Source organism: Nipponia nippon, unplaced genomic scaffold (assembly GCF_047370975.1).
Source record: "Nipponia nippon isolate SJK-2023a ecotype South Korea unplaced genomic scaffold, ASM4737097v1 scaffold_10, whole genome shotgun sequence".
Taxonomy (NCBI): domain Eukaryota; kingdom Metazoa; phylum Chordata; class Aves; order Pelecaniformes; family Threskiornithidae; genus Nipponia; species Nipponia nippon.
In genome coordinates this window covers 15,961,157-15,987,750 of record NW_028262291.1, presented here as the reverse complement: position 1 = coordinate 15,987,750, position 26,594 = coordinate 15,961,157, and the positions used below count along the sequence as shown (strand labels likewise).

Here is a 26,594-nt window from a genome sequence, read left to right as displayed (position 1 = left end):
CAGGTAAGCACAGGGGCAGCAGAAGCTGAAAGATTTTGAAAGACTTTGATCAAAATAACCAAGGTGCATTAATATTGTATAGGGAGAATGACCAAAACTGTGCATTTAAATATGGGATGTTACACTCTAGGGAAAAGATTGCATCAGGCATACGACCAGTAGTATTACTTCTGGTAAAGTAGCTGGCAGTGGAGGTGTTGCAAAAGACACCATTATCTATGGCAAGTCTCCCAAATCTGGTGTGGATCAGGTGTTTTGTGTACATGTCAAGAGGCCTGCACATTACGGTTTGTCATGTGAATGACATGATGAATTTGCACAATTCATAAGTTCCTGTAGTTTAAGGGCTTTTTTCACAAATATCAACTATTGCACAACTTCTCACTTATTTGAGAACAAATCCAAAGACTATCATCAAAAATACGCTACAAGAAAAACTTACTTGCTTCAAGCAGAGAAATATTTTTAGTAGTTTTACATAAATAATCTCTTCATTGATATCCTGTCTATATATTTCCTAGTCTTGTTATAAACAACATTCTGATAATACTTTTTTCATCTTCAAGATAGAAATTGTGCAAAAATCCACTAGAGTATTTGTGTGTGTGTGTTTTTAAATGGCAACTATTATGGAAAGTTTTCCCGTTTTTCCTATTAGTTTTGGTTTTAAAAATTCCAGCTGTTTTGAGAGAAAAGTTCTCCTACTCTTTTTTTTTTTCTTGGTCAAAGAAATATTCTATCATGCTCTAAATTCATGTTCTCCTTCTCCCACTTCCATTAGGCTGATTGATCCTCTGGAAGCAAATTTGTTCCTTAGTATCTGTAGGAAATATGCTGCAAAGAAGCTGGACAAACAGCGATCTTGACTGTGGTGCTCAGGCAGCTCTGACCACCTTTCACTGCATCACGACAAAGCAAAGCTCAGGCAACAGCCAACTCCTGTTGCTGGCTTGCAGATGCTGAACAATGGAGGCTCTGTCAGAGAGAGCAGATCAGAACTTGCAGCAGAAAATAGGAGCTGGAAAGAGATATAGAGAGGCTTGCAAGGAGGCAGAAAGTCCCTTATATAGGCCACTCCATATTTTGGACAAAACTTTTCAGATAAATTAGCACTTGAGTCATATATTTCACTGTATTTTTCTATTAAAATATTTTAAGCAAAACCTGGCTTGATATCGTATATTGACATTACAGATTTTCTCTTAGCAAACTAAACCCTACTAACACAAAACTTCAAAATAAATTATTCTTAGTATCTATCCATTCAGCTTCAGTACACACTTTATCTACCACTCTAAACTGTAGATACTCATATACTGGCAAATAGAAATCTTGCCGCTATTCATACAAAAAATCATCCTCCGTATTTCCATTGAAGGTTCCACAAAGGCCCACAGTATCATCTTTCCACTGTCCATCAGCTTGGAGGTAAAGCCTCAGTCCTTCTCTGTCATACAGTATCTGTAATCCAATGTGCGTCTTTACTTGAAGAAATACAGAGGAGAGTTTCCGTATTTCAAATAATTCTGGTGAGTAAAAACAGAAATTGTTGAAAGGCAAAGGAAATCTGCTTGTAATTTGCATTTTGTTTCTTGTCATTTCCCTGTTTTTGTTTTGTATCATTTTTATGGAAGTTACATTTTTTCCTATTAAGGCCCTATTTTCCCCTGATCATTGATTTCTCACAAAAGGTTGCACTGATTCAGACTTTAAAGAAGAAAACAAGAAACTTACGACAGTCTCCACACTTTTCGAAAATGCATCCAGAGTTCACTGGAATATTCATAAACATGAACTAAAAGCAAATCAATTTAAAGACACAAACATTGCAGATGATTTATTTTAGACAACTTAATCCTAACACCAGCAACGTGCTTCCTGTATTAAAGCCTTTTTTGGGAAATTCCCAAGGAGTCACAGCCTCACAGACATCAAATATACTAATGGTTTGCATACCAAGCTCTCATTGATGCTAACATTGAATCATTCATATGCAGAATACTTGGTCATATCTTCTGGAGGGAGAAATTTAAAAACTCAAAGCAAAAAGAAACAAAAGAAATTTTTTGTCTGAAAATCTGTAGCTTATCTGTAAGGGGCAAGAGGGCTCTTCCCACTTACATTTACTTGCGTTGCTTACAAAAAAGGGAAAAGAAATTTTTCAGTTCAAGAATCAGAGAAAATAATTTCCCCTCAGAAAACAACTAACCAACCTTGTAAATGTGAGGGATGGCATTTGGACTTGGTAGAGACAGAACATACTCAATCTTAACATAAGAGACACTAGCCCAATACAGCTACTGTACAACTCCTACCATTAGTGTAAAAAGTACATCAGCAGTTAAGCAGTTAATTTGTGAAACATCTCAAAAAATTAACAATGTTGATATTAACAATATACTACTTCAGTATGTTAGCATTATTGACAGCAGCACGACATACACATATGCCATTAAAATACTGCTTTAGTGCTTCATAGGAGTTATATTCTTATATATTATTCCTTACCATCTGCATAAGGCAGGTTAATTTTGTATTGGTCATATACCAAAACATCTCCTGAATGAGTCAGGGTCACTTGCCTCTTGGGGTCCTGCTTAAGAATAAGGCTGATTGACTGAATACATGATCCATCCTGGTTCTACAAGTAAGAGCAAAATAAATTTAGAAAAAAAAAATTAAAGTAGGATGAACGTTAAATAAGAGTGCAAGTAAAGCTCTAATTAGTGGGGAATTGAAAATTTTCAGTTGTATGTTGCTTCTTAGAAGAGTACACTTGTAAAACATACAGCTTTACAGCTAAGTGAGAAAACTTAGTATTTTGAATTATTTCACATGTATGTTAAAATATAACGCTAACTTGTTATGCAAATACAGCTCAAAAGTGGTATTTGGAAAGAGAAACTTAAACAATTCCTACATAGCTTAGTACAAAGACACCTGTCATTCATGAGACCCCCTGATTAACTCAGCCTCAGTGGTCCTTTAATGTTCACAAACAAGGCTGCACTATCCACATAGCAGTGCACATAAATCTAAATCTGTACTTTAAAGTGTTCTGATATACCCAGGTTCTTTTAAAGCATATTTAAGATATAAAATTATTTTAAAGGCAAACAGTAATGAAAGACAGAAGCATCTTGTGAATCACTATTTAAAACAGCATTTGAGTTCATTATTTCTGAGACGAGTTGTGGAATAGGTTCATAAGCTCCCTGGATGAATATTGACAAAAGGCAGGCAGCATCATGACAGCATACAATACCACAAGATCCAACTGGCCCACCTTGCTTCTTGTTACTACCATTGCTTATTCTTATTTTCATTTCAGTTCTCTAAGTCAAAACATCATATGGAAAAAACATGAAAAGGAATACTGCATTTCAGTCTGGATGAAACAATATCCTAGATCAACCTAGAAATCCTAGATCAACCTCACCTACCTTACCTACACCCACCCTCTTCAGTGGCACTTAACATTACCAAAAGCAGCTAATTGACCAAAATGCTAGTATTGCACAACATAAAGCAGCTACATGGCCTACACAAGAAAATTTCATAACAGTTTAAAGATCAAGAATTGCATTCAAGTTTACTGCTTTCATCCAAATGGAAGTCAACCATAACACACTTATTCTACGTTAATTAAGCTGGATTTTTGTTCCATTCAAGCAAGTCCTGAAACTAGTTGGTACCTAAATGAAGTCCCAAACTACTTAATAATCCTGCATGTTTTAGTTACCATAGTGATCTTCAACTAGACACCATACCACACAGGTGGAAAGCAGCACAAGTCTGAGGGCTATTGAATACTGAATGTTTTCAGCATATGACAGTAACAAAGACACCTGTACTAAATAACATGGAAGCTAGCCAGATAAGTGATTAACACTAGTTAGTTCCCATCAAAAGTTCCCAGGCCAGGACTTCCACCTTTCAGAATAACTACAGGTACTTTGGCTTTCAATGCCAATAGGGAAAGAATGCTTACTAAAGCATGCTTATTAATCACAGAAGACTACCATGTTTTTCTTAACAGAATGAATTTGGTCACTGCTGAATTTTTTAAAAAGAAAAATATTCTATCACAGAGAATCAGGCACAGAGATGGATCAAGAGATGACTTGAACTTTACCATGTCAGCATCCTGTAATTTACCTTGCTACATGCTGAAAGACATCAGAATCACAGTCCACCTTCTTTCTTTTTGCCCTAGGAAGGAATTAAGTTTCTGCCACTCCTGCTATACTCAAATCTCTTTACTATAGCTTCTGAGACATCAGCTTATTTACGTTGGCTTAGTGTGGCTGGATAAAGTTAAGAGACTGTCTATTCCTTGCCATCTACTGAGGAAAGGGCGAAGCACCCAACTGCTGTTTCTTCTGTTCAGCCTCCTTCGCTGCAAGACCTAGTAACCATTTAAAAGGTACTCAAGAACAACGACAAAAATTGGGTCCAGTCACTTTTGGCACACTATTTGTTCATTTTACTCTCAACTTGATTATGCATCTTCAATGTCTCATAATGTCTTATATACCAAAACATACACAGACATGTCTGAAATCACTTGGTCTAAGAGCAGCCTAGGTCTCACTGCAGGGAATTTCTCATTGATTGGATCTGGCCCTGAGCTGCAGTCCAGAAACGTTCCAGTCCCACTGCCTACAGTGAAGGCATAACTGATGATGAAATAGTAAAATGTTAAGCATCCTCAGTGCTGCAAGAGGCACTGAACAAGTTTTAGGTAAAATATCCCTACCTTTGGACAGTTACACTAACAGCAAAATTATATGGTGAATAACGCCATTCACAGTGCAAACAGTTTAGGATGTTCAGTTCAGAGACTTACACTTTCACCTAACTCACTGACTTTCACTGGGACTTGCCTAATACAGGGCAAACGTTGCTCTCCCTGTTGAAAACAATTACTGGAGCTGCAAGATCTCTGAACACTACCATGTGGCTTTGACAGATGCTGAACTAGCACAGAGCAGATCATCTGTCAGTCCTTCAAGTACCATAGACACACAAGTACACACATTGGTGTGTAAAGATTAAAAACTACATTTAGAATTTCCCTGTCTCTAAATAACAGCGCAACAGTGATCTTTCACTAACAGTTGAAATGATAAAACGAAACAAAGATAGCAAATTATAAAAATAACTGGAGATATTTCATCAGCTCAACCAGCTCTCCTGGACTCGTGGTGAAGAGAGATATCTACATTGTGAGGCCATGCTCATTAGCTTATCTTGTTGTCTTGCCTCTTCACTGAGAAATTAAGTTTCTGTGTGTATCGTTCAGCAAAAGTGGCTATAAATTGACATTTTTGTCCACCTTTTAAGAAGCTGAAAATAAAAGAATGCCAGCTGGTATGCATAGCAGACCAGAGCCAAGAGAACAACCCTCCATAGTATATACATTACTTCACAATATTGACAAAAGCTTTATTATTCCTTCATACTGAAACTAAAGGAGAAATTCTGCCTGACAATTATTCTCTGTTCTAATGAACTGCTGCTTTCACAGCACTGCCCCTGCCAACTTTCAGCAGGTGTTTTCATAGAAATGGCCATTTCCCTCACTAGACACAAAAAAAAAAAAAAAAAGAGAAATCTATATTCAGAAGACCTTCTCATCATACAAACTACAAAGCCAGTGAGGTTGTCACCTGAAACTCAGATAAGGTTAAGCTGTGCTGATCACTTGACTGATTCTCCTTCCAAAAAGTGCTTAAACAAAATTTCACATCGTTTTGGAATAACTTGTTGCCTGATGACTGTTTATGTCACCAGCTCTAAGGCTTTAGATGACTGGATTCTTTGTGATTCAGAGAGCTAAAAATCTCCCCAGGTATCTTCTTTCTACATTTTTTAATCTGCTTGAATGAGATGGGACTGATAAGGTTTTTTTTTAAAAAAAAAAAAAGCACACAAAATCTCAAACCATCAAGAAACATGAGATTCTGTACTACAAATCTTTTAGCTTCCCATTTCAATTCATTAATTTTTATAAATGGGAAAAAGGTAATGGATGGTGCCTAGGGAACTGTAAAGCAGCTCTTCTGCCAAGTATGGTACCATCTAGTCCATAGTTAGACACTTGAATAGCTGCACTGAAGCCCCACATTCTTGCATTCTAGTACACAAACTGTTCTCACTACCCTCTCACCACTTGTACATTGATAATCAAATTAGCAGCACTTAGCCCTGGAACATACCACATAAGCCTCTGATAACCCACCTGGCTGTTAATGTCCAGAATGCTTCACTCAAACCTCTGTAAAAGTCTATACCTATTAAGGACTGATCAGGCTAGCTTTGTTAAAGGCTAGGTGAAATATGAAGCCCAACATGTAGTAAAAGCCAAGAGAATCTGGTTTGGTTTTTTTTTTTTCCACTTACAAACCACTTGGACATAGAGACACATTAAGCAAAGTCCTTAAGTCAGGGTGAAGAAGATGGAAGAATTACTGCAAGGCTCTTTGCAATCTCACAAATGCTGCAGAAAGCTAACTAATTTGGTTATCACTTTTCCCCAACAAAAGGATCACCGTAACAACTAAACAGAAAGGCACACTTCTGTGTTTTGAACAGAGATAAGTGTTGTGCAACACAAGAGAGAATGAGACTCATAATACATATCCTGTGCATTACTGTAGCAGATATTTGCTTCAGACCTCTGTTGTCCATTGATGGGCTTTTCAACAGGTCAGGTTGAAAGGTACCTCACTGCGGGCTTCTGCAAGAAGTCAATCATGCCTCAACTTTCACTTTATAAAAAAAGTTGCCTAGAGTGTTTCTTTGGGATCCCCTTGCTTACTTTCAACCATACATACAGGGCACAGCTTCAATATACAACCACCTTTCTCAAGCTTCTTGGACTCTGCGAAGTTCTGAGAATATCATGCCGACTGAACAGATTTATGCCTATGTTGAATGCCCATGTTTATGTTTTCTTTCACAGCTCTTCTATTTTTTTTTTTTCCCTAGATTATGATACTGACTTAATCAACTCCTCAGGATCCCAAGGTTAGCACAGAATGAAGCCAGCTAAGCTTATTCCAATTTTAATAAGTCAAATATGCACAAATTGTAGCAACAATCAGATATACTGCATCTTGAAACAGTCTCAGTCTTCCTGTAAACAGGAAATAGTAGCAGGATCACCAGGTTCTTCCCAACCCAAAGGATGATTTACAGGGGTTAAAGCCTAGAAGTTTTTTTTAATGTGCATGTCCTCACCAAGATCTCATTTCACAGCCCCCACTGCAACTCTTCTACCTCAAGGAGCTAGAGGCTATTAGAGCATAATAAAGCAGTTGTATTCACAACACAGGAATCCACTTTTTCAACACTAGTAGCTTCTATGCCCTGTTACATACCTCACCTGATGTCCTGATACATTTCTCCTAGGAACCATGTAAGAGATACTGGGACATTTACTCGTGGATCATCCAATTGGAAAATATATTTGGTCTCTATCCAGTTAAGCTATTTTTCTTACCTCTCAGCTTTTACGACTGAGATGAGAGGGGGACTCCATGCATTCAGTCTCCCATCTCTTACCTGTATTGCAAATAAATCATTTCTATTATAATAAACTTGTCAATGCTGCTTTAATATGGCTTCCTTCTGCTTAAAGGTCTTCTCTGTCATACAGAGAAGTAGATTTTAGTGCACAAGGACCAAAAGACGTTACTGAAATATGCCTTTAGAAAGTGTGGCATGACAACTTATATATCCATTTTTCTTCCCAAGGAAAGCTCAAGTGCACAAATGATATAAGCTGTAGAGAAAAATGAATGCAATCATTAGTGTAAAAGGACTTCTAGAATCACACATTTATTTAGAACACAAAAGAAAACCACTATAATGAACTGTAAGTAGTTACCTTCACAGCAGTAAAAAAAAGTAATGCTGCTAAATCTGATTTTATGCAAAGTACGTAACTGAAACAACATGGAAGCTCATCATGCCAAGAACTAAAATTTGCGCCTAACATATAGTACACGGTCTAGAAATAGAGCAAAAAGTCACATTTAAGTCTACAGACATTTCAAATATCCATGCAGTTGCTCCTAGGCAAAAATCATTACACAAGACCATTGGAGCCAGAACATACATCTGGCCAAGACACAAAAAGTTTAACATCTTGCTCCTACAGCAAGTCCAGCAGCTTAGTAAGTAGGCATCCACAGCAGCATTATGACCCTAAGACAAACGTGGGCCAAATCCTGCCCTTAGGGGCATACATAGAACTCAAAATCAGTGAGAAAAGCCCAACTCCAGAAAACAGCTCAACTCAGTCAACCACATTTTTCACACCACGTATGTATGTTTAAGATGTATTCTAACTTGCCTTAACTTCCTCAAAATTACAAGACGTATCAGGACTGTAATAAGAATGAAATGCTGTAGTGAAAATCTTACCAGTGTTCCATACCTCACACGTACAATGTTATAATACATGCTCAGAAATCCACATACACAACAAAGGAAAGAGAATGGGTCTTGGACATAAAGCAGATTAAATATTTGTTGTCTTCTGTATTCTTTCAAATATAAAGTAGGAGCACCCTTAGTATTAGTATTATATATGCACATGCACGTTTGGCTGAAATCAACCGTACAGGATACCAACTTAACAACAGTAACACAGACGCATATATATATACCCAAATCCCAGAGAGCTGTCCCAAAAGCTATTCAAAGTTTTTCATATCAATGTAAGTAAAAGTGATCTACAAGCTGCAAGAACAAAGCCGAAAGAAATTATTCAAGGCACACAAAAAGTCATTCTTCCTTCAAGCAACAATAAGCAGTAGGCTTATGTTGTGCTGGCTGCAAATCCACAAAGATGTACTCAGAAAACTAAAGAAAACAAGTCATCATCCAGAGTTTGCTGCATGAACCACCATATGCTACTGAATGACCTCAGTGAACACTGAATCAGAACGCTAGCATAATCTTTTCTATTTATCACAAGCAAACATGAGAATTAATATACAGATTTCCTCTGCACTTTTGTTGTTCAACTATTTCAGCATTAAGGAAAATCGTTGCTACTGATTAATTTTAATATACTCAGTTGCAGGTAGCTTTTTTTTTTTCCATTTTTACCCCACCCCCACCCCAATTAATAAACCCTTCAGGATATAAACATTACAATAAGGTTTAAGCCTTACCTGTCCACAAGGAGCATTTTGCAAGGTTATGGTAAACGCTCCAGACGTACGGCTTTTTGCTAGAATATATTGGCAGGTAGCTTGGAAAGTGTATTTGCGCCCATCAAAGGTCATGAAATGAATGTCTCCTGAAACTGAGCATTCAGCTGACAAACATAAATAATGCATTAAAGTACATAGCAAAGACAGTGTACTTGCAACAGTTATTACTGCTGTAGAGTTCATACACTCTGATACATGCTATAATTTATAAAATTGTATTCATATACATACCAGGTACTAGGAACACAGCTAGGAACTGAACCTTATCCTTGCTTTTGTTATGGAGTTCCTACCTGATGCCAGGCCAGGATACCTAAAGAATTCTTCCCCCAGAAGGAGGCAATAATATGTGTGATCCTTACATTCTGAGTATTTGATTTGTGGCTCTAAAGACTGATTTTGCAGGAACATTAAGCACTCCCACAGTTAACTGATAACTCTGAGACTAGTGCTTGAATCTGTTGGCAGCTATAAGAACCATGAGGCTATGGGTGCCTTTAACATGCAAAATCCTTTTGACCTTAATCTCTGTAGTTTAGCTGCCTATCTCTGAAGTGAGAAAAACACCCCTCATTCCACAGGTGTGTTGTGAAAGTAATTAGCCAATATTTGTACAATACCTAGATACTGTATCACTAGCCAGCAATACTGGGCAGGGGGAGTAATCTTGCCATAAGTATGTCAAGTGAAGACTGCAGAGGAAACTTTAGTTGAATGACAAGAATGACCAGGTAGTGCCATCTACCAGACATTGTAGTGATATAGAGACACACACATTACTGCGCTAAGCTGAAAGGCAGATGGCTCCTATTCAGACCATTTTAATATTTAATCCGCTGTGAGTGTAGATGCATTTATATGTAGATAGAAATAAAAATATAAATTATATCCTGAAATATCACATTAAGTTCTAACAGTAATCTTTTACCCCAAGTAAACATTCAGTTCTTAAAAAAGTTAAGTATTCAAGACTTTCACATACCTGGACATGTAAGATTTGTACAAATCCACTTTCCTCCAATGCAAGTGCTGAAATAAAAACAAAAAGGTTTCATACTTTTTTTTTCTTGGTGAAGTATATATGGCTGTCCCTCAGTTGTTCTTCCTGGATTCCTTCTCTATGAAATGAGCACCAAGTGTCTTGAGTCTCACAGAAGAGTACAACATAGCTATCACAGTCACTAGAATGCCTAGAAGCTGTGGCAAGAGCTTGTCATCAGGATATGATCAGGTGAAATTTCATCCATGCATCCAGTAACACTTTTCTTTTTAGCTCCTTGATAACCAGTATAAAAGTTAAGTATGATTAAAATTGAGAAGAATAAACATGAGCGATTTGAATCTTATTACTTCAAAAAATAGAACTGTTGTGGAAAAAAAAGTTGCGTATCTGCAAGCTCACCCGTTTTCAATTAAGTTGATCCAATAAAAGGCATTATCTCTTCTACAAACTATTCTTTCCAATGTATAAAATTAACTTAGAAATTCCCAGAACAGCAGCTTAGTGTCATAATGATATTAGGCTCTTTGTGTCCAAGTGAAACAACACAAAGGAGACGAAGTAAAGCCATTCTCCTGTTAAGATTTTGAATTCTAAATTCCTTTAGTTTGAGGCAGAGTTGAAGGTGAAGAGAGTACTAAACATTACACTATTCTCTGCGATATCTGTCATTTGCTCTTCTTACACATTAATAGCTCTATAGCTTCTTCTATCTTTCCCTTCATTGCAAAACATATATGGAACAACAGGTTTTGTATGTAGAAACAGTGAGGACTTACTGACTTTATTCAACTTTTAACTGAAATAGGCCTTAAAGAAGTTGTCTCTCATGACCATTAAAGGATTAAGTCCACAGTGTAAAAAGAAAAATTACTAACCAGTTATTACATTCCTCATAAACCACTGAGCCAATTTCAAAGAAACTTCCATGGTAGTCACAAGGACAGTCCATAGGCTTGACACACAATTCATTTTCATAAACTAAGCCTAGAAGAAATAAAACAACAAGAAAAAAGTGAAATATCTGTACAAATGGCTGATGGAGCACTGACAAGTATACCTAAGAACAACAAATGGTCATACATGATAATAAAACTCTAGATTATTTGGTAGTCATTTTTGCAGAAAAAGCGTGCATTTGAAGTATATTAAATATATTATATTGCATGGACTAAGTCCCTAAATTGCTTAAGATACACTAACAATAGTATGAATAACAAGCATTTAATATTGGGGGAAAGGGCAGAGGAAACCACCCACATAAAAAAACAAAACTAAACACACAAACACCAAACCATACCGCTTTGAGTACCTTTGGCTTCTTTTTGACACCTCTACAAATCTTTGCCTCCACGTTTTAAGGCACTATTTGGTCCTTATTTTACTATAATGGTTTTTTGCTTTGGTTTTGTTTTGGTTTTTTTGTTTGTTTGTTTTTAATTATTCCATTATTAAAGAGCCAGAAGCTAGAAGACTTTACTAGCCCATAAAAGATAAAACGTATGACGAAGATGATTATACTTACAAGTCATCAGGGTACGCATAAGAGGCACAACTTGAAGATCAATGGCATAACTTTCTCTGTCCTCCTTTAGATAAAATTATGTACCCAAGAGACGCCAATAACAAGGGGAAAACTGGACACCAAAGTATATTTTGATACTAAGGGTAAAGTTTTGCTGTAGGCCACATGGGTAAATACCTCACTTGCCAGAGCCATACAACAGTGCAAGAATCTCAGTATCAAACTCTGTTTCTGGCCACATGAATGAGTTTTAGTCATGTCGTGTTTTTGAGCTCTCCTAAGCACCTGACCTTGCAGGCATTCTTCAGCAAAAAATACAACCCCCCCAAAAAAAAAACCAACAAAGCAACCCACCAAAACACCCTCCCCACCCCTAAAAAAAGGGAGCAGCAACCACCAGAATTGGAATGGCTGCCCTGTCAACAACAGAGTAAACCCCTTTTTTCACTCAAATTGTGGAGCTCCACAGCTAGAATGTAGATCTGTACTGAAACCTATTCCCACTTGTTAGAGGGAAGAAAAGGCTCTTGTCTGTTACAAGGAAAACGAGGTCACCCACACTCTGTTGGCACCGCATTTACAAAGAGCTCCTGTGAATGCCTTAATCTAGCCAGGCCATATAAGTATAAACTTGGGGGAGAACAATCTGAAAGTTATATGGAATCAAATAATACGTATTTGAGAAGCAAAACTTACCATCTGGACAGTAGCATCCATCAATGCAGGGAAGCTCACTGTCAATGCACTGTGATTGTTGATGACATGAAACAGGGCAACAGTTGATGCATTCACTGTAGATCAAGGGTTCAGCACAGGTTATCACTAAAAAGTAGAAACAGGTAGAGAAATGAAGAAGTATTCTGCTACTGCCTCAGGGCTTAAATAGATAGCACACATTTCTTTCAGGTATTTACTTTTTGGTAAGTCAATTGAGTATCTGTTGTCTAGAACAATGAAACAATGCCTTTCATAACACACACAAACACACACAATACACGTATATTCATATTCTGTCCATTGAATGCACACTGAGAAGGAATCATCTTCAATTACACCAGGGGAGATTTAGGGAAACTTTCTCACAGCAGAGCTAGTTAAGATACTCAAAGCAGTACAGGAAGTGGTAGAACATCCATTAATAAACATTTTCGGAAACATGGGGAAAATCTTCTGTCACAAACGACAAAGCAGTTTTGGTCCTGTGTTCCAGACAGGCAGACAAATTAGATGATCTCTTTCAAACTTAATCTGACTTCTAAGATAAAGACTTATGCAAATGTAACTCAAATTTATTTTTAACACTCATGACACACATTTTATGTATCAGAAAGCCATGAAAACTTTTGACAATATTTGAAAGACTAGCTCTATGAAAGAACAAATGGTTAATCATCTAAAAGAATCTCTGATGTTTTAGTAAGAAGGTTCTTAAAACACATTCTAATAAGCTTAGTGCTTTAAATACATTCAGTACAAATTACACATACAAAAAATTCCATTGCATTTATGTAGCCTTGAAGTGAGTCTATAGTTATGCTTTCATTGAGAACTTTATGAGTTCAAAATCAGAGGAAGGACAAAGAAGTAAAAGTATGAAGAGCACTCTTTTCAAAATACAACTACTAAGCAGTACTTCCAAGTACAAAAGCATCTGCATACCACACTGCTGAAAGTGCATTCGCCATCCATGAAGTGGCTTTCCTGCTTGGGCACATGCTCTGGCATATTCAGTTAGTGCTCGACACCAAGTTGCATTATCAACTGCTGACCTTGCACAAATAAAAATTGACATATTATTTTATACCTACATTCAAACACGCAATCATAACTTCTGAGTGCGCCTGCATTGCATGCAACCATGTTGTTTGAATCTACTTTAACAATGTTCTAACATACTATGTTGCTTGGCTAGGTTAAAAGTCTTAAATGAGTAAGACATTCTGCCACGTTTGAAGAGAAGTGATCAATATATTTGAGACCTGATGCTAATTTCCTGAATAAATCCATAAAAGCCAGAGATATAGCAGTATAAACAGACTTGAATAAAGGTCTTGAATTTTACAAAAGGAATAACGACCTTCAGGAAACTCATAACAAGAAAGCATAAGATTTCCACCAGTGAGTCACCATGGTGTAAGAAATGGAAATTATCTTCTCCTGTCCTGCCTGTTAATTTAACTTGTCAAAACTGCTTGGACAAGGAGCATAGCAGGTTGTGAAACGATAGCATAAATTCAAATAGTAATCAAATTCCTCTTTTCACTGGATTAACATATGGCTTGTGGATGCCAAACTGACCTATTCGCTATTACTTTTCATTAAGGTTAGAAATACTAACAATGTTGCACACTCAGAATCAAAACAGATGCCATATTCAAGGGAAGGTACACTAACAAATTATGAAAATATCTGGGCCTGATTTTGGCCATCCTTATACCAAAGAAAACAGGAACAACTCCACAGAAATTTCTGGCAGTAAAGTAGAATAAGTGAGAAAAGCAAGATAATAAAACAATGTTTAAAACTGATATGCAGAAGATGACACATATTAGTTCTGTTAACATTTACAATTCATTCTCATGATAGAAGGATGATGTTTTTTGTAACAGCTTTGGAATTACCCAAAAACATTCACTTACATGCAAAGATCATTGGTGCAGCTTGCCATAAAAGGAACAGGACTCACATATTCATGACATTGTTCAAATGGGGGATGTGACAGGACGTTACACAGAATGTATGCCCTCTGAAATGAATAAGATAGCTGTTGTGAAGAGAAAGTTTTCAAAAATAAACCTAAGCAGAATAGAATACTAAAAAAAAAAAAAAAAAATCAAAACAGACATCTCGGTCTGTGACTAGGAATTAATTTCCTCTCATCAACTAGAAGCAATGGCTAGCAACATACTGCTCTCCATGCCAGAGCATTCATAACATTGAATCTTTTATCCAAGGTCATACCAATGGTAGTAAAACATATTCCTTCCCCAAGAAAGGCATAGACCATGTTGCAGCTAAGCCCAGATGACCTGAAATACTCTTCATTTTAGTTAAATTACACAGCAAAAAGGCAACAGAAATAAAACATGCCTGACATCAGCTTTAGTTTCAAAGCACTTCATTTCAGGGTTGTAACTTGGAAATAATACTTAAAAGGAAACACTACTTCAGTGTGATGGACAAAAGTAACAATAATTCATTTTTTTAAACACTGGCAAGTTAACTGTGCTCTCATTCTGGTTTTCCCTGCCTGCTTCTTTCTCTCTTTCCTAAGGGAAGGAATGGGAACCAGCTCTAGAATGCACCTCTACTTGAGAGCTTTTCACTCATTTAGCCCCAGATTCAAACACTTCTATTGGCTGCTATGCAGACAATACAACATTTGAAAAGATCAAGAATTAAATTATGAACTCATACAGAAGAAAAATGGGGTGAAAAGGAGGAGACAAGGGAAGCTCTGCTGCAGCAACCACTTTAATACACCTCTCCAAAGAAGAGCCGAGAGTATTTCCAGTCTCCTTCAAAGCATTAAGTCAAATTCTCACTCTAATTAGAATCACCAACTATTGTAATAATCCTTTTGTGTTAATCCAAACCTGTAGAGATTCATGGCTTTGTGTCAGGCAGGGTGGTTCATTGAGCAGAGATTTATCCCAATTGGGTGTTCCTTCTGGAGGATTTTCCTGCCAACTCTCTACAAATTCTGTTACATCATCTGTCAGTTTTCCTAAACAAGACACACAGAACCACACAGTGACTTGGAAGAACAATGTTTCCATAGGATTTCCCAGGGAAACATCTCAGTCAAAATATCACATTAAACAGAGTGCAAAACCCTTCCTGCAACTAAATGAATCAACTGTTAGTCTGAAGACAATCTGGTCCTTTTCAGAAACAAAAATACTTTTAAAAGGGACTATAGTAGGAAGGCTTTAGAATGGCAGAAAGAAGCTTACTCATGCGAAATGGCAAGGAAGGACTTTAGGGAGCAGGACTGTGCCTGCCACAGTCCTTCAATGGAAGAAAGGAAAGAAAAGCTGTAATAAACTGTATAAACATAGGTCTATGCTGTTACTTTATATGAAACTCCCAAGAGAGAGTCTAAAACCCAAGAAAAATGAGGTGTTCGAGTCACTGCAAGGGTACAAAATGATGGTATACATTAACCAAGTAAAGGTGTGATTTTTTTCACAGAAGTAGAAATGTCCACACTAGCTTTAAACTAGCTAAGAAAGGTATTATCCATCATAGACAAGCGGTGACATTGATTACTACTTGGATTACCCATGAATGTATATCTTGCATATCTTTATTACTACTGCTCCCCAAGCTGATTGGATAAAGCAGCCTATCGACTTGGGCTACAATCACACCTTTATGCGACTGAGATCGTGAGAAAGGTGAGATGGTAGAGGAAAGTCTCTGAAGGCAATGATGACAATGAGCTATTGATCTTTCTATTATTTTAAGCATTTTGATTTAGTGAGCAAACTATTCAATGGGGGAAAGAGCTGATATTAGTGCAGGGCTGATGCTTTCTAAAATTGAGTGGCACACAAACAACAGAGAAAGCCTACTACATATTGTACTCTGAGCTTTGAAGCAGTACTCTACAGAAATACCCTAATTTTAAAGAGGAGGAGCAAAGAGTTAAATAGCCCAAAGCAATGATTTCCAAAAGTTTTTATCACCTAGCTTGAGATATCTTTCAAGGGGCCTGGTTTTTCCCCTAGTTCTTTTTATTATATAGAGGTCTTCATTTGGTATTTATTGAAAGCCAAAACTATTAGAAGTATCTGAAGTTGGTATGCAAGGATCACTGGTCACTTCTGAAAGTTTTAGCATAAGCAAAGTGCCAGATCGAACGAGACTTGGCAGTCTTCATCAATTTGATTTACTAATTAAAATTACATATTTATTTCCAATAGCAATACCTCAAGCTTCCATAGGCTCCTATATAAAATTGCTAATAGGGCAGTGAACATTTAAAAGTATATGTTACTTTTCAAGTCCTAGGAAACTGAAGTACAAATACCATTTAAGTAACAGAGTAAGACAGCTTTTTGTCATACTTTTTAAAGATCTTCCTCCTCAGAGCCCCATCTATATTGAAATTGTCCCTCTTCACTAACAATATCATCTACCAGAAGTATTTCCATATCATATTTTCCACTTGAAAAGTTGCCTGTCTTATATTCAATTAGCATTACAATTAAAAACTAAGCAAAGTAACATTTAGTTCACCTAAAAAAAAAAAAACTATACTAACACAAGAGGAAGTATTTTAAATACTCACCATAACTAGTTTCAAGATCATCTTGCAGGATAGCATTATTGTTTCCACACAGTCCATGTGTTTTGCCCAGGTACTCTGGTGCCATTTTGATATACACTGCAGACACACCATCCCAAGCCAGAGTAAATGCATACTGGTGCCTGACTAGGAAGTATCCAGCTAGCTTCTGGATGTGTAAGTTTCCAATAATATAGGGTAACTGTACTCTGAGAAATGAGACAGAATCAAAAACAACTTAGATGAGAAAGTATCACTATTACAAATAAATTACTTGCTGATTTAATGTCTTCCTTATACATCTGAAAACCTCTGATAAAAATATTGAGTAATTCCACTAAAAAAAGATGAAGTGGCAAATAAGAGCAAAAATCAAAAGGATCAACGTCAACAGTTATGCTTCTTAATACTATGTACCACTCGTTTAGATATCACCTTCCCTCAGACACTACTCTGTAGATAGGAAGTAATTACTACTCTGTAGATAGGAAGTAATTACTACAGCTGTAGTATGGATAGTTGTTTTTTTTTCTTAAAGCTACCAGCAAATAAGTGATCTAGTTTACATCTCTGTTATCAAATCGGTATCATGAGATTAGTTCCAGTGTAACTACAGCATCAGAAACATGACTGCAATTACCCAAATCCTTTATAGGTGACTTCATTGCTCATCTTTATCTGTTCATCTCCAGAAAAGAATAAACTAATGGACCTTTTGCAGGAGTAAGGAGAAGAATGGCACTCAGGATCATTATTCACCTGCCAAATAAAATGACTAGCGTCAAAGTCAAGATTTTAATCAAACTCTTCGTAACCCATGTTACACAACTAATGCTCTCAATCCCACCCTCAGCACATGAACAAGTAATTTGGTCCCACTCTTCCCAAAAAACTGAGTACAATTAGCACTCTTTTTAGAGCAGTATTTTCACAGCAGCAGCAAGTTTTGAAAGTACACACATCAGTTTCCTTCCAGCTATTTACCTATTGTGCTATAGTAACTGGTAGCCCACATTACATCAGAATTACATCTAGATTACATTCTAGAACCCCATACTATCATTACAAGTTATTTTTAATCTCTAAATATTAATGCATTATTAGCAAGCTCAACAACAGTTAAAAGGAACATAGAAGTGTAGTCCCCTACCTGTATCGAAAAACTCTGTTCATCTAATTCAGTATGCCTCACAAGCACATATGTGGATTTCCCAGAAAAATAGTAATAGAGTCCATCAAAAGTTTCGAAATTATACTGACCCCATGTTCTGCATATATGATCTCTTTCAGCACCTGTATTATACACTAACAAAAGGAGAGTCACTTGAGAAGTACAACTGGTTTCGGGATTCAATCTGTAGTTGAGATGTATGTATGTGGTATGCTATGAAATATCACCACAGAAAAGAGAGGAAAAAATACTAGGGCACGAAGGACCCTTTAAACAGAGGGTAGTCATTCTCGTACTGGTGGGAACCTGAATACAATCCCAGAAACCCAGTTAGTTTTCTCTCTTTACACACCTGTCTGGCATCTTGGTCCAGTTGCATTAAATCGACTGCAGTTGCACAGCTCTCTGTAGACACACTCACCTCCATTAAAACATGTAAATGAACCTGAGTGGAAAAAACAAGGCATGTTAAACATAAATTATGATAATTTTCATTCTTAAGACCCAGTTCTGTCACTGAATGTAATTCCATGAGGTTATGCAGGGTGAAGATTAGAAGGGCCAAAGCCCAACCAGAATTTAATCTGGCTACTGCTACTGCCATAAAAGAAAATAAAAATGTTTCTACAAATACATTAGCAACAAAAGGAGGGCTAAGGAGAATCTCCATCCTTTATTGGATGCAGGGGGAAACACAGTGACAAAGGGCAAGGAGAAGGCTGAGGTACTTAATACCTTCTTTGCCTCAGTCTTTAATAGTCAGACCAGTTGTTCTCTGGGTACCAGTCCCCTGAGCTGGAAGACAGGGCCAGGGAGCAGAATGAAGCCCCCATAATCTATGGGGAAATGGTTAGTGATCTGCTACACCACCCTAGACACACAAACAAGTCTATGAGGCCAGATGGGATCCACCCAAGAGTACTGAGGGAGCTGAGGGAAGTGCTTACCAAGCTACTTTCCATCATTTATCAGCAGTCCTGGCTAACCAGGAAGGTCCCAGTTGACTGGAGGTTAGCAAATGTGACGCCTATCAACAAGAAGGGCCAGAAGGAGGATCCAGGGAACTACAGGCCTGTCAGCCTGACCTCCCCTGCCAGGGAAGGTTATGGAGCAGATCATCTTGACTGCCATCACACAGCACGTACAGGACAACCAGGGGATCAGGCCCAGTCAACATGGGTTTATGAAAGGCAGGTCCTGCTTAACTAGCCTGATCTCCTTTATGACAAGGTGACCTGCTTAGTGGATGAGGGAAAGGCTGTGGATGTTGTCTACCTGCACTTTAGTAAAGCCTTTGACACCATTTCCCACAGCATTCTCCTGGAGACACTGGCTGCTCATGGCTTGGATGGGTGTACTCTTTGCTGGGTAAAAAAAAAGGCTGGATAGCCAGCCCCAAAGAGTGGTGGTAAATGGAGTGAAATTCAGTTGGCAGCCGGTCACAAGTGGTGTTCGGGCTCAGTACTGGGGCCAGTCCTGTTTAATGCCTTTACCAATGATCTGGACGAGGGGATCAAGTGCACCCTCAGTAAGTTTGCAGACCACACCAAGTTGGGCAGGAGTGTTGATCTGCTGGAGAGTAGAAAGGCTCTACAGAGGGATCTGCACAGGCTGGATCGATGGGTCAAGGCCAGCTGTGTGAGGTTCAACAAGGCTAAGTACCAGGTCCTGCACTTGGGTCACAGCAACCCCATGCAACACTACAGGCTTGGGGAAGAGTGGCTAGAAAGCTGCCCAGCAGAAAACAACCTGGGGGTGTTGGTCAACAGCCTGCTGAATATGAGCCAGCAGTGTGGCCAAGAAGGCCAATAGCATCCTGGCTTGTATCAGGAATAGTGTGGCCAGCAGGACCAGGGAAGTGATTGTCCCCCTGTACTTGGCACTGGTGAGGCAGCACCTCGAGTACTATGTTCAGTTTTGGGCCCCTCACTACAAGAAGGACATTGAGGTGCTGGAGCAACAAAGAGCAACGAAGCTGGTGAAGGGCCTAGAGCACAAGTGCTATAAGGAGCAGCTGAGGGAGCTGGGGTTGTTTAGCCTAGCGAAAAGGAGGCTGAAGGGGAGACCTTATCACTCTCTACAACTACCTGAAAGAAGGGTGTAGCGAGGTGGGGGTCGGTCTCTTCTCCCAAGTAACAAGCAATATGGCAAGAGGAAACAGTCTCCCCAGTTGCACTAGGGCAGGTTTAGGTTGGATAGAGGAAAAACTTCTTTACTGAAAGGGTAGCCAGGCAGTGGAACAGGCTGCCCAGGGAAGTGGTTGAGTCCCCATCCCTGGAGGTATTTAAAAGACGGGTAGATGTGGTGCTTAGGGACACGGTTTAGCAGTGTTAGGTTAACAGTTGGACTTCATGATCTTAAAGGTCTTTTCCAACCTAAATGATTCTATGATTCCATGAATGATAGGATATGCTGGCTTAGCATTTAAATGTCCAGGAGAATCCCACAGGCCTCCAGAAACAGGAAACATACTGCAAAAGCTTCACCTCAAGAAACACAACCAGATGAAGTAAATCTATTGCACCTTTAGAGAAGCCAAATCAAAACGGCTGTTATATCTGTTAGTCCGACACATTTTTAGTCCCCTAAGCAACTAATAGAGTAAGCGAACAAGTATTACACAACAAAAAAGCACGGTGCCTATATGCTTATATAAAAGACTGCTACAAATAACACGGTATGGATAAGCTCTACCTGGATGAGAGCATGCTACCCTAGAAATACAGATGTTGATATCTCAGGTGTAAATCTTTCAGCTGCCCACCCTCCTTCCATCTTACAACTTTTAAGTATATCAAACCACAAACACATTCCATAAAGACACAGACCACTGCTCATTTCTGGTTTCTAGAGACAAACTTTTAAGAAAGGAAAAATTTAATGCTTAAGCCTACTGTAGAGAAAGCAAGCTCCCTAACTTGCAATGAGAAGTTCGGGTTTGGGGGAGGGAGAGGCATTGGCTTTTTTTACTTTTTATTTTCCCTGAGAAGATCTCCATCAAAATCTGACAAAACAAGTATTCACAGTCTAAGGAAAGATGTGCACAAGCAGAAATGAAGCTTCTTGCTACTGAATTTAGACTTTGTGATCAAATGCTTTTGTAACAATTGTGATATATTCACTTATTTTGCTAATATTCGATCTTTTAAAGTTTAAGTCTCTTTAGGAAAGCATTTGAATTTTAATAATTGAGTATTAAGCAATCACAGTAATTTTTCTGTTTGGAGAACAGAAACCGAGTCTGTATTTGTTGCAGACAATCTGCTCAGAAGAAACTAATTCAGGAAGAGACAAACTGAAGACTCAGCTTTCTTGTTTTCTTTATCTTTATAAACAACATAATTCTTGAGAAACAATCTTACATATGAATTTAAGTGCTGTCCTGAAAACCAGAATTCACAGAAAAAGATCTTTTCTCCCATTTTGGTAAAACCCTTGTTTATGAAATATCTAATCATCAGTAGTATACACAGAAGTCTGAACATACCTAGATTACCTTCAGGCTTTTGAGAAAACTTTGCTAAAGAGGGTCTGAAGTTTTGCTGATGCAGGCAAAATAAAGCAAGCTCCATTTCTGACAATCCAAATAAACTCTGCAATTGATTTAGTCTTGACAGAATTAGACTTCAGAGGAAAGCCTTCTAGGATACGGACCACTGTTTTATGATTTCACGGGTCACACCATCTTTAGGTTTTGTTCTCACTATTGGAATTCACTAAACATACATGAAAAGCACCAACATCAAAAGTAGATTCTGAACTACTTCACAGAATGGTTGAAATGCTTTTTCATAAACTGATGGCAAGGAAACAAATGCTTTCAAACAAGTCAAGAGTTGATCATTGACATCTTACTGCCGTTGAATCGATGCTGAATTCTTGATTCCAGCAATAGGAACAGAAAAATAAATCAATTATAAAGCATTTTCTCCCTACCTAATTTTTCTCCCCTCTTCTAGAAGCTCATTTTATTGATATTTTACCAACACCAATTTCCTACCAACATCTTATATTTTTTCACACACACACCCCACCCCCTCAAAAAAAAAAAAAAAAAAAAGAAAAAGGATGCCATGCTGAAAAGAACAAGGCAGATAGGCAAGGTAAAACAGAATGCTCCAAGCCTAGCTAGCCCAAATATCTAGGTCCTTTCCCTGCCTGGCCAGCATGAGTTCAATTTAAAAACTAAGGCAAGCACCATGTAGAAAGGTCCCTACTTATTCCGACTGAGCTATCTCATTTACATACTCACAGTGACCAATCTTGTCACTAATGCAAAAGCCTTATTCCTCTTGTCAAGAGAGACAGACATTGATCTCTTTCATCTTGACTGTTGCAAGACCCATGTAACTAGAGCTCAGGTCTCTGTTCTTTGCTTCTCTAAGATTATGCCCTGTCCAGTTACAATAATCTGCAATTAGACTGCAAGTCATGTTCCTCTTAGCTGTAGAGGAAGTTATACCCCTTTTGATGTTTCAGGTTGAACGATTCCCCTTTAAGCATGGCTCAGGTAACCTGCTTTGAGCCACATTTATTCAGATTGTGCACACAGTCAGCTGATCTGGGGACCCTTGCTGTCACTGCGAAGAATCTCCCTTGCTCCCTTTTAGAGAAAGGGAGTTAGTCAAATCTGAATTGGAAGTCAAATGACTCAATGATGAGCATTTTCCTCTTTATGAAGTTCTCTTCTGTCTGTGCACGTATGATTCTAAGAAAACATGATAAATGTAGCTCTTGTATTTGCTTACATCCCTTTTTACATAACTATAGTATCTTTCCTTACACTGCATAAAATAGCTCTGTGTGCAAACATTAGTTATCCTTAACCAGGTAATGAGAGAAATAGCGTTGATTCAGATCACATTTAGTGATCTTACTACTGCAAATAACGTGGCCTCCTTTAATCATCCAATTTGCTCAGTTAACACAGAAATACTTCCTCAGGTATCCAGAATATACATCCTATAGCAAAAGGTTCACTCTGATCTTTGTCATTAAAGGAATATAAGCTCCCTAAATACGCTAACCCATGTCACTTTATCATAAGCTTAGGTCCCTCCTAGGGACATGAGAAACATAGTAACACCTGCAGAAAGGGCATAAACATCAAGACTAAGTGAAGGTTAAAATTAGGAAAGGTTACAGAAGAATATTGTCCTTTGTTTACCTGAAAGTGACCTCTTAAAAAAAATCCTTAGCTCTTCTTTTTCCTTTGACATTATGCCAGTTGAGTGCATTGGGTTGGAATCTGAAATCGAAAACTGGTGAGACTTTTCTAGAAGAACGTGGTAGGCCTATGGAACAATGTGATTTTTAACCACTGATGCCATTACAACCTGCAAGTCACTCTGATATGACCATTGTTGCCATGAAGCAATTAATCTCAAATTCCTTCTTCATTGAACAGGGTGAAGACTTGGGATCATCCTATAACACAGGTCTGAATTCTTCTCTGCTCCTCTCATTGCTTAAATATTCTAACCACTTGGTCATTACTGAATAGGCTGCGACCCCACTCAGTATGTGGATAGGGTTATTTTAGTCCCTTGGGCACCTGGACCTCCGTTTAGTTCATCCCCCTTCTTAATTCTTCAGTGTCAGGCAGTGACAGCCTTCAGGCCAGAGCTAGCATCCTGTAAGCAGCAGCAGAACCTCATGCCCATTATTTATCACAGCCTTTGAAAAAGTGAGACTGTAAATCTACCTTGTTTGATTATTTGTTCTTCCAATCTTCTAACATATTTATTAGGAATAAAATAAGTACAGCTGAGAGTTCGTGCTGAAGGGCTTCACATATAAATTAGTGAGATACAGTCACTAAACAGCTCTAGTCCTGGAGCAAAGAGACAACTGCAAAGAAAGCATGTATCTGTATCCCATACAAAAGTTAAGATACTATATCAAAGTGACATCTTAATTAAAGTTTTTTCACAAAAGCAAGCCAACACATTCAAGAACATGTCTGACTACTCAAATTACCACACACATCAACCTTGAAATGTTTGATTTTTTTGTTTTAACCATCACATCAAGCCAGTTGCTCCAACTGAATTTTGACCGCATTGTAATACACCATTATCATCAATACACTATTAATTCTTGAAGAGTTGTGACTGATGTGGACCTTCCTATGGGTATTTTTCTGTAAAACATTAAGCACTTACTAGTGTTGGAATTCTGTATTTTGTTATTGCTTTAAGACATGGCATGAAAAATTTGTTTAATGCAAATCATTGAAGATACATTTTCTTTCAAGATACTCATTAGATACACTTGGACAGAAAAGTTGAGGCATGAAAGATTAGAGATCTGAAAGTGATCAAGTTTTTACGTAAGCTAGGTAGGTACCAGGTCCAGCCTGTTCCCTCTGTTCTTATGATTCTGCCCATTTACCAACTTTGGCCCAAACAGTTTCAGAGCTCCAGAGAGTCATTTACAGAAATAGTCAGAGACTTTCTAGTTTTCAGGATACTTTAAAAGATGACATATTTTAAAAGCTTTATGCAAGTGTAGAGGAGGGGTCTGCCTGAAGGTTATCAAACTACTAAAAAGATCAATTATTTAAAAATCAGCAAATTTTATTCTGAAATGGAAAAGTGAAAAAACAAAGCAGCTTGGGATGAGAATTTGCAAGAAACATCAACTAGGCCTATAGCCATGCACAAAAGAGTAGAAGGTATGCTTAAAACTGAATATTTAAAACTTTTGCTGTCAACATTCTTAAGTTTTATATTTTGTAACTCTGCATAATTTCCATTGCACACTTTCTCTAGAAAGCTTTCAGCTGTCCTTTTGACTATGGGACAACTAATACAACACATTTCTTGCATTATCTTTTATCCTTCAACTTCACAGTCTTTGAAAACATCTGCCTGTAACAGCACAAGTTTTTTGTGGCATACAGGCTTCAACAGGATGCAATACAACCTTGAGATGAGGACAAAGATCTCATTACACCAGGATGTAAAATTTTCCTTGTTAAGATTCTGAGGTGAATGAGTAGGATGCAATTTATAATCCTTCAATACTAAGAGCCTCCCAGTTAGCTGCAGATTTTCTGCTCTGGTGCATCTCTTGAAATCAGCATACATATTGTAAGGGACAAGTATCTTCTATAGCAACAGTGACTTCAAACATTAAAGACTCATGCCTGCTACACCATTTCAACACAAGAAAATTTGACGTGTTTAGCCTAGTAGGAATTTTCAGCAGTAGTTTGAAACTTACTTCCAGAAATAATTTGTTTTGCCTGTGTCAGGTTCCTAATATGCATTAGCCCTGGAGGTTTTTTTGTTTGTGTTGTTGTTTGTTTTGGTCTTTTTAAACTTTCCATGAAAAAAACAGATTTGTGTGGAAGGAAGTTACATGTTTAACAGCTATGTAAACTACATGTTAATTGCTGTCAATTACTCCGATAAACATTTCAAAACTCAAATCCCATATTCCCTAGGTACAAGAAACTAATACAAGATTTTATCTCTTGGCATTTACTTGTACTATACCAACTTTTTTCGTTCCATTGACATGTAAGACATTACATTGCTTTCTAAACTGCTTTCAGTTGACTAATAAAACACAAAGGTAAAGAGATGCATTGCACAATAAATCATGCACCCATCATACAAATTCCACATAAAACATGTTGGTTATCTATATATACAGAGTTACAGGAAGCAAGAAAAAAATGTTATTGCAACAAGTATTCGCTGTAATAGGATGAAATATATATAAGTCTGTTATAGTCAGTTTTCTAAGTATGTCGCAGAATAATTTTCATAAAGACATCACTAAACTGGAAAAAAAACGATAACGTACCTTGCTGGTTTTAAAAAAAAAAAAAAGAAAAAAAAGCTTTTCTATTTCATATATCCCCAGACTGGTGCAAATCCCAGTCCATGGGCAGAGCTATAGCGGCTTGCATCTCTCCAAATAGGAAGGCCAAAATGAAACTATTGTTTAAGCATTTAGAGCATGTTACCAAAACTCTTGCACAAAGCAGATCAGGTTGTTCTTTCGCTTTGTTTTTAATATGTCTTTTGCACACAGACAACAATGGATTCCATTTCCCACACAGAGTTTACTGGGATTTAAAAAGGAAACTTCCAAGTCTAGGTGTTCCACTGTTTAAAGAGTTTAATAATCCTGATTTTATTTGCCTTCAAGTATGGGCAATCAATAATTTTTAAAGCATGTCTCCAACAACATTGTCTTGCCGAAGTAAGTACATCAGAAATATAAAATCCTTATGAAATATTTTTGCCCCATAGAAACATGAGTTAGAAAGAAACCAGGAAGTTTAACCCATTACATCTGGAGAAGGCAATGAAACCTAATTCTTGCCATCATAACTACATCCTCCTTTAAAAGCTTAGACA

General features: G+C 37.7%; 1 protein-coding gene across 1 annotated transcript in view; it reads right to left on the bottom strand.

The window, feature by feature from the left end:
- Nucleotides 1–26,594, bottom strand: part of OTOG (otogelin) — a 110,797-nt gene that overhangs the window by 77,735 nt on the left and 6,468 nt on the right. Inside the window, exons 5-17 of the mRNA XM_087745666.1 lie at nucleotides 18,572–18,664; nucleotides 18,199–18,353; nucleotides 17,689–17,807; nucleotides 17,052–17,257; nucleotides 15,352–15,482; nucleotides 14,395–14,501; nucleotides 13,415–13,524; nucleotides 12,452–12,577; nucleotides 11,109–11,217; nucleotides 10,213–10,259; nucleotides 9,189–9,334; nucleotides 2,509–2,641; nucleotides 1,349–1,526 (exon numbers count right to left, since the gene is read on the bottom strand). Coding sequence (XP_087601792.1) covers nucleotides 1,349–1,526; nucleotides 2,509–2,641; nucleotides 9,189–9,334; nucleotides 10,213–10,259; nucleotides 11,109–11,217; nucleotides 12,452–12,577; nucleotides 13,415–13,524; nucleotides 14,395–14,501; nucleotides 15,352–15,482; nucleotides 17,052–17,257; nucleotides 17,689–17,807; nucleotides 18,199–18,353; nucleotides 18,572–18,664 — 1,660 coding nt within the window. The remainder of the gene's footprint in view (nucleotides 1–1,348; nucleotides 1,527–2,508; nucleotides 2,642–9,188; nucleotides 9,335–10,212; nucleotides 10,260–11,108; nucleotides 11,218–12,451; nucleotides 12,578–13,414; nucleotides 13,525–14,394; nucleotides 14,502–15,351; nucleotides 15,483–17,051; nucleotides 17,258–17,688; nucleotides 17,808–18,198; nucleotides 18,354–18,571; nucleotides 18,665–26,594) is intronic.